The sequence below is a fragment of the Scardinius erythrophthalmus genome, assembly GCF_964197995.2.
Source record: "Scardinius erythrophthalmus genome assembly, contig: HAP1_SCAFFOLD_81, whole genome shotgun sequence".
Classification (NCBI taxonomy): domain Eukaryota; kingdom Metazoa; phylum Chordata; class Actinopteri; order Cypriniformes; family Leuciscidae; genus Scardinius; species Scardinius erythrophthalmus.
The window spans coordinates 193,696-203,330 of NW_028296522.1; the positions used below are offsets into that span (position 1 = coordinate 193,696).

At 35.4% G+C, this 9,635-nt stretch overlaps 1 protein-coding gene across 1 annotated transcript; it reads left to right on the forward strand.

Annotated features, from left to right (window-relative positions):
• Positions 1–5,330: 5,330 nt before the first annotated feature.
• On the forward strand, positions 5,331–6,275 carry LOC308686278 (putative inhibitor of apoptosis; the record flags this gene model as incomplete). The annotated part of the gene is made up of 1 exon (XM_081394641.1): positions 5,331–6,275. One exon carries the CDS (start codon positions 5,331–5,333, stop codon positions 6,273–6,275), a length of 945 nt encoding a protein of 314 aa, XP_081250767.1.
• Positions 6,276–9,635: the final 3,360 nt, after the last annotated feature.

Below are 9,635 nucleotides of genomic sequence, written 5' to 3' on the forward strand. Positions count from 1 at the left end.
AAAAACTGTACTTGGTCGTCTTAAATCTCATTTATACGAAAAAGATTCAACCAGCATTTTTTGTCCATGTGGGGGTTTCAATTTTTATGGTGGGGCTTTCCATAGCTATATCCCGTACACCTAAACACGACCATCACAGAAAACTACATTTTCAAAATGTAAACAAAAGTTTTAGCTAAATAAAAACACCTTATTTCCAGAGAGGCAAAGTAGTTCTTTATGCAATGATAAAAACGATCCAAAAAAGCAAATAGTTTAAGTTGTCCTATAACAGCCCCAGGCCCTTCAGAGATAAACTACAGTGTGACCTGAAGCTTCAGGATATAGGGCGACAGACCAGATGAGTCTCGGGGGGAGTCTCTCTGCATTCCAGACTACATCCAAAGTTTACACTAATTTCATTTAAAAGCATAACCTTAAAAGTTTAAATCAAATCTTTAAAGTTTTATTAAAATCATATCTTCTATTTATCTTCTTAGAAGATTTATGTATTATTGTTAATAAGCAGCGTCTGTCCAAAAACTTGAGATCTTAGATCTTTTTTCCATACAACATGAAACATGTTGTCAAAGTTTGTCACAATGTTTTTAAGAAATCCTAGGACTTTACATCGCTCTTATTTAGACAAAGTTGTATCATTTGGAAAATCAAAGTAAAAATCACCCATCGTCTTAATTCAAAGCATGATCTTACTTTTTCTACGGTAGCTATGATCTATTACACGTATAAGATCATTTTTACTTGTATCTCCCGAACTAGGGTGAAACCCTTTACTGAGAATATACCACCGGCCATCTACTCAAAATATATGTAGAAGTTTCAAATGTTAGCATTTGTTGATGGTGGTCGCATGAACAGACTTTGGGGAGAGCTATATCAGGAAGCATGCCCTTTGACCTCCTCGATTTTTCAGGCCTTTTTGTTAAAGATTTCTCCCATTGTGGTTCTCCCATCTACTCGTTTTTTTTTTCAACTTTGGTAAATGTGCCAAGAATCTATGACAACGTGTCTTCCGATAGCGCTTCATCGAGTTTAATTGTACATGTTCTACCGTTATGATGTACTTGTTACATGTTCTACCGTACATGTTCTACCGTTCTATATAATGATTTACACAACCGAGCAATAGACCGTACCTTTGACTTACCCGTCGAGAAGAAAGTAGATTCCTAGATAAAAGCTATCCCGATATTTATTTACATACCGATAAATTAAATTTGAATTTAATTAAAACTTCTCCTGTGGCTCGGCATAACTATGATCCAGCATTATATTGTACCGTGCAGTGCAGCCTTTCAAATGTGGCGGGGGCAGTATCAACGCCTCCCATATGGTCTAGCGGTTAGGATTCCTGGTTTTCATCCAGGCTGCCCGGGTTCGACTCCCGGTATGGGAAGACAATTTTTTTTACATTGCCAACAAAATTCAAGTTATTCAAGTTCATCAATAATCATTTTTAGTCTTAGAGGCCTACACGAACTGCAGAAACAAGCAGTTTCTTGAAGATTCGGTACCGAATCATTTTCACAAATACAATTATATTGAATTCAGAAAATTTCACTATGGAATACTTTATCATAATTTCAATTTAGTTTCAACTTTTCATCTCATAATTATGACGCATAGTCATAATTTCAACTTTTTAAGTCATCATTTCGACTTTTTGTCAATTACGCCTTTTTAATGTTTTAAAGTCATAATTTGGTTGTTGACTATAGTAGTGTTGCACCTGCATGTCCACTAACTCGCTTGTGAGAGTCAGAGTGTGTAAAGTAAACTCTCATTAGTGTTAGTAGAGTATTAGTGGACTGGTAGGGTTAGAATAAATAATATTAGAATAAAATATCTGTTGGGGAGCATCGCGATAAAGAGTTCATGTTTAATGACAACATACCATTTTTCAACCGAGCGAATCTGCGCATGAGAGGCCTTCTTCAACTTTTTAATTCAGAATTACAATGACGCCTTTTTAATGTAATGCTTAAAAAGTTTTTTAGTCATAATTTGGTTGTTGACTATAGTAGTGTTGATGATGAAACGTGCTAGTGCTTTTTGTACCTCTCTGGTATTATAGTGTTTCAAGATGGCGGAAGCCTCCTTGGACTTACCCGCCCCATGTAAATAAAAGATAAGAAATGATCTGATTTTAAGAAAGATCATTTTACACCCATGAGGACATATTTATGAATAAAGACAATGATTTTAGCTAATAAAATACCATTTTTCAATGTACACATGAGAGGCCTTCAGAAGTCAGAACTTCAGGGGTAGGTCCGTTGGCGAAAACACTGCATGTGTAAGGTAGTTTTCCAGATTTTCACCCAAAATCAAATGACACTTTTCAAAGTTAGAATAACCTGTTGTGTTCTGACACAAGGCCATCAACCGGTTCTTTTTTGTTTTATAAATGTACTTTGCTTATTTCTAAATATCAACCTGATAAATATGAATTCACGATTAAACAAGATAATTTTTAAGAAAAAACATTTTTAAGAAAAATAAACCATGATAATGTTTAGTTTAGATGTTGATGATTTCTCTAACATTGCTCTAACATCTCACTCACAACGCAAAACGTTGTAAATAAACATTTTCAAATTGTAATTTTATTTTATTGATTATGGTGATTTAAAGTTTTTGTTATTAACTAATACCTTTATCTTTTAACTAACATCTGACCCCAAATAAACAGATAATGGAATGTTCACAATCTACATGGTAAGATATTCTCCTATGTATCTAAGTAGTTGTGCTTAAATCTTTGGCTGTATTTTGTCACACTCTTGTAAAGACTATGGACTAACTTATCAGACACTCACCACACTGATGTTAACATCACCATATATTGTCTTTTCTACCATGATTGGAGCAACTATTGTCCCACCATTCTTCTGGTCAATTGTGAAGGTAAGCTGATTAGGGATCTGAATTAATAGCCGTCCGAATGATGTAGAATTATTATTATTAGTAGTATTATTATGCTGTCGTTGTAGATGGTTGTTAGGCTGTTGGTCTGTCATGTTTCCAGAATGTGTTTGAATGCTCAGCGTCTGAACGTCACCATCTGTTAAAAAAAATTTAAGAAGATTGAAGATTGAGAAACATATTCACTACTAACAAAGTAAAATTATAAATCTTTTCCTACGTTTGATATTCTTTTTTCTGATTTTTTTCACTATGGACTTGATCCTTTTTAATGCTGTTTTCTCTCCATATTTATTCTGTAGTTCCTCTACTGTGTCTTCCAACCTCCCTGTTGTTCTTCTCCAGCTGTGTTAACTAAAGACAAGCAGTTAGAAGAATAAAATGTATGTACAGCAAAACAAAGTTAACATAAAATTAACACATTCATACACCAGTTCAAAGTCATTGAACAAGCTGATGCTGCAGGTGTTAGAGCACATGATGGCTGGTGAACAGACGCACAGCAAGTTAAACCAGAGTTAAAACAATAGTCTATGTTAGGACAATAGTATCTGATAATAGCTGATAGCGGTCAAAGTGCGAGATAAGGCGCAAGTAGCCAAACTAAACATTTAATATTTGACAGAATACAACTACAAAAATAATCAACTTGTTTCTAATTTCTTTTTTTCTAAATTGTGATTTAATGTGATAGGAGAAGAAACAATATTAAGAATCATTAATAATGAATGTGTACAATTTAATAAACGTATTTACCTAACATCCATAGCCTTCGTTAAATTAAGACTAAGTTCCTTTTTGTGGACAAAGTGAACTTTGGAGCGCTCAAAATAAGTGCCATGGAACTCTTTTATCAAAAATATATTGATAATGATTAGTTATGCCAAATGATAGTTTGGCATGCATGGGATTGGTTGTCCATAGTGAGAGAGAAATACTTTTATTATAGAAATGGCTATTCTTTATTCTATTCTTTAATCCACAAATAAAATTTTTATACCTGCTCAAGTACTTCTTGATGAGTTTCTTCTGTATTAAACAGCGAATCTTCTCAGTCAGATCGTCGCAAGATCTCAGGAATCCTCTCACACTGCTCGTGTTCACGCGCTCCATCGCTGCACTTGTGTGTATGACTCGAACGATTCAAACTTCTCTCTGGCGACATGTAGGACTTGTTGGTTATGCAGGAACTAGTTATTTATGGCTTTCCTGAGGCCAAACTCCATACATTCTACACAACAGGGTGGGTGGACCCCAGCCTGATAAATATTTCAGGACATTACGCGCTCTACTCTACTAGCCTCGGACTGCTGTGCTACTGCAACAAAAGTTGTTTGTCTGAACCTGACGCAAACTTCTGACCCACAAACTTGTGCGCACAAGGCACGATTGTACCGCAAGGGAGATTCCAGGAACATTGCAAGAGATTCAGGAGACTCAAAAATGGCGACGCAAAACCTAAAGGAGAACGACTCCCCGTTGAGTTCTGGCGATACGGGGTACAATTATCCTCCGGCGTGTGAGTGTGCCACGGGCAAAGAGTGTCGTTTAAGAGCTATGCTGGACTCTATGTTTAAAGATTATTTTAGAGGCCAAATGGTTGGCTTGATGCACAGGATCATCGACGCTGCGTGTGATATGAAAAAAGATTGTGCGCAGGACACCAAACGTGTGACAAATCTCAAAAATGAAATGGATGACGTAAGAGGCTTGACAAAGCCATGGCCTGATGTAACGCCCATGTTTTTTGACGGCAAAGAGCCGAACGGCGTAATCCTCAGAAAAGTTTTGGATGTGTTGCGTGAATGTAGTGACAAATTCGAAATCATTGAAATACTCGCTATATGGACATTCGTAACGGATCTCTGTGTGTCACTGGTGTCAAAAAATGCAAAAACTGACGTTGGTGAATTAGTTGAAAGTCTGGTCAACTATAGCCTGGAGCAAACCATGATAGCCTGCAGAGATTTTCTATTCTGGTTAGACCATCTGTAAATGTCTTTCACTCAAATTTCTTCTTCAATGTATGAAAGTATAATGTTGAAATAAAATTCTGGTAAAAAAATGTCTGAGCTCATAATATTTAGAATATTTCAGTATTTGTTTTCTAATTACCATATTCCCGAGGCGGCAATACAGTTGTATCATATCAAATGATACAACTATTTTGCCCAGAACAGAAGAAAGGACATTTTGTGGTGTTGTTCTTGTTCTCATTACATTTTTTAATAAGATGATGTGTTCTGCCATGGATGACTAGACACTAGTCCGGCAGAGAGAAGGGCTTGAGTGGACACGCCCTGTGGTCACATTTTTATGTCTTCACCCTTTTCCCCGCTTCGCAACTGAGAGCTTTCCACCACCACGGCATCCGTTTCAGGCCAAACGGAGGAGTTTACTTAAACATGGATATGTCTCACCAGCAACCTCCGGCTTGTCACAATCCTGGCATGCGTCGGGAACAGGAACGCCTTAACACCTTTCAGAATTGGACTCTTGCACCAGTAAGTCCGGCTGAGCTTGCCAAAGCTGGTTTCTACTACCTTGGCCAGGGCGACAGAGTGTCTTGTTTCAGTTGTGGAGGCCAGCTTAGCAACTGGGAACCGGGAGATCGTGTAGTATCAGAGCACCAGAGGCATTACCCCAACTGCCCCTTCGTTCGAGGTGACCGTGCAGATAATGTACCTTTATCTAGCCTTTTCAATGTATCGGCAATGCAACGGTGTGAAGAAAGGTCGCTCACATTTGTCTACTGGCCCTCAAGAATAACTGTTCGACCAGACCAATTGGCTAAGGCTGGTTTTTACTATGTTGGTCGTAATGATGACGTGAAGTGCTTTTCTTGCGATGGTGGACTCAGATGTTGGGAGTCTGGTGATGATCCATGGGTAGAACATGCCAAGTGGTTTCCAAGATGTGAATACCTGCTGCAAGAAAAGGGCCAAGAGTTTGTTCATCAGATTCAAGCAAGATTTCCAAGACTATTTGAGCGGCTATTGACTCATGGAGACACGAGAGAATGTGTTGATCCAGCTGTGGGTCCTGGAGAAGACCGTTCAGAAGATGCGGTGGTGGAGTCTGCTTTAGAGATGGAATTTGAGTGTGGCCTGACGGCCCAGACAAATGAAGCTGCATCCCCGAGTCAAGATCTTTCAGACTTGTCTATGGAGGAACAGTTAAGAAGACTTGAAGAGGAGCGCACATGCAAAGTTTGCATGGATAAGGAAGTGAACATTGTCTTCATCCCCTGTGGTCACCTAGTTGTGTGCAAAGAATGTGCGCCTTCTCTGCGCAAGTGCCCCATATGTAGAGGATTGGTCAAAGACGCCGTCCGTACTTTCCTATCATAAAGTTTTCCTATCATTTGGATTTAACTTGATGCATAAAAACAAAGGAGAAGTTTATTATTTTCACTCGATCCAGTGATAACAGTTTTTGGATTTACAAACATTTAGAAAGTAGTTAGGATGCGCTTGCTTTAAGTTAATGTTTTTTAAGAATAATGTTGCGCAGGCTTTAAGTTCATAGACCTTTAAAATGAGTTGAAATTAAAATGTGATATCATTACCGAATTCAGGGGTGTTATACCAGTCGTTATACCTCGACTATATATATATATATAATACGTCGTTATACTAACGAGCTTCAATAGCAGCCGCTGAGTTTTTCTTCAAACAAAAGTAATTTTGTTGTATGCACAGATTTTGAGGGTCGCTTATAGAAAGAGGCGTCCTTGTCTTTAAAAACATAGAACCAGAGATATAATTAAAATATTAAAACATACATTCTAGCACTATTTACGGTATAATGTAAATGTCTCTCGTATCAAATAAAGACTCAAATCAAGCCAATTCATGTGAATACCGTCGTATATGAACAAATATGATATCCTGGGGAAAGTGTAAAGAAAAAACATTACAATCGCAACCGGCAGTACGGTAAGTGTTACGCTAGTGGTGTTAAACAATTTCAAAACAGGGTGTTTCAGAAGAAATGCAAACAAAATCTTTTAAACAAAGTCTTGTTTCAGAGTCGGTACGGTGAAAACTATGTGAACTTTGACGAGGCCAAGAACAATAGCCCTTTTATTTAACAATTATTTTCAATAATATTGAAAAACGGTTCAATAACAATGTTCAATATAAACAAGAATCCAATGTGTGAATACTATGTTTCACATAGTTAGATGATTTATCTAACCATTGAAATTGACGATAGATTAAATATTTCGGCATTCTGCCGAATAAAACAATGGTGTCAAAGTGTGGACGGAATAAAAAAATGAATCAATTCACGTAAAAATACCACGTATCAACCGTAATTCATTAGCTTAACCGTGTAATAGTTAAACGAGTTATAGCGTATAGGTAACAGAAAAACAGCCATAGTCATTTTTTTAGTCATATTTTTTGTTTTCTTTTTTTTTATAAAACAAAAAAGAACCGGTTAAAGGCCTATCGTGTAGAAGGACCTCTAATGTATAGGATACATTCCTAACATGTTTGACCACGCTCTATGTACTTTTTGCAAACTGTACAAAAAGAAACAAGATCTCAATGACAGACATTCAAAACGGATCACTATAGTGGCTTTTCTGTATTTGTTTTAAATGGCTCATGATGATGAAGAATTCGAATTTACTTTTGTGGAATTTTACCTGCAGGTTTTACCAAAGTCTGGAACTTTGTATCGCTAAGGTGTGACAAAATACAGCCAAAGATTTAAGCACAACTACTTAGATACATAGGAGAATATCTTACCATGTAGATTGTGAACATTCCATTATCTGTTTATTTGGGGTCAGATGTTAGTTAAAAGATAAAGGTATTAGTTAATAACAAAAACTTTAAATCACCATAATCAATAAAATAAAATTACAATTTGAAAATGTTTATTTACAACGTTTTGCGTTGTGAGTGAGATGTTAGAGCAATGTTAGAGAAATCATCAACATCTAAACTAAACATTATCATGGTTTATTTTTCTTAAAAATGTTTTTTCTTAAAAATTATCTTGTTTAATCGTGAATTCATATTTATCAGGTTGATATTTAGAAATAAGCAAAGTACATTTATAAAACAAAAAAGAACCGGTTGATGGCCTTGTGTCAGAACACAACAGGTTATTCTAACTTTGAAAAGTGTCATTTGATTTTGGGTGAAAATCTGGAAAACTACCTTACACATGCAGTGTTTTCGCCAACGGACCTACCCCTGAAGTTCTGACTTCTGAAGGCCTCTCATGTGTACATTGAAAAATGGTATTTTATTAGCTAAAATCATTGTCTTTATTCATAAATATGTCCTCATGGGTGTAAAATGATCTTTCTTAAAATCAGATCATTTCTTATCTTTTATTTACATGGGGCGGGTAAGTCCAAGGAGGCTTCCGCCATCTTGAAACACTATTTCATTTCATTTCATTTCATTTCTCTTTTATTCCTTTCATGAAAATGCATTATTTGTCCAAGGAACACACAATTCATATGAATTTTTCCTTTACATTTCCATGATCAGAAAGGAGCAGATGGAAGAATAATATTCTTATATTTATCTGCCCCCTTTATAAACATAAATAGATGGCATTAGCATTGTTCCCTCCACCACCACCCAAAATTTATTAACATAAATAATAGATGACATTAGCATCACCCAAAATGTATTAACATAAATAGTAGATAACATTAGCATTATTCCCTCCACCATCACCCACACTCCAACATATTTGATATTTATTTAAACGTTTTACAATGATCACATACAAACAAAATCAAAATTCAGTTTGATATAATTCAAGTTGTTTCTTTTTATAACTCCTTTTAAATTCCAAAATATTTTTGCAGCTTTTTAAATCTTTCCTTAAAGAATTCCATGCTTTTACTCCAGCAACAGACAAACACATTTGTTTCAAATTTGTTCTTGCTATTTGATGTTTAAAGTCATACGGCCGTCTGTGATTTTCATCTTCAGAAGTAAAAACAAATAACTTTTGTAAGTCATTTGGAAGAGCTTTGCTTCTAGCTTTAAACATCACTAATAGAGTTTGTAATTCTATAATGTCTTTAATTTTTAATAATCCTGACCTAATAAAGAATTGATTTGTATGGTCTCTATATCCTGCTTTAAAAATAATGCGAATGGCTCTTTTCTGTAAAATAAATAAAGGCATAATGTTGCTATGATATGTATTTCCCCATATTTCTACACAATAGTTTAAATAAGGCAAAATCATTGAACAATATAACATTTTCATTGTATTATATGGTAAACTGTATTTAACCTTATTCAAGATAAATAAGCTTTTTCCCATTTTATTTTTTATATGCAATATATGACTTTTCCACGTCAATTTCACATCTAAGGTGACTCCTAGAAATCTGATTTCAGACACCTTCTCAATGTTTACATTGTTTATAGATAAGCTGACTTCCTCCTTTCTTTTATTGCTGAATATCATAAACTTTGTCTTATTCAAATTTAAAGATAATTTATTTACATCAAACCACAATTTTAGTTTAATCATTTCATCTTCAATATTATTAGCTAAGGTTTTCAAGTCATTTCCTGAACTGTATAAATTTGTATCGTCTGCAAATAATACATAGTGTAACATGTTTGAAACCTCACAAATCTCATTTATATATAAAATAAAAAGTTTGGGTCCTAAAATTGAGCCTTGTGGTAGTCCACATTCTATATTCATACATTCTG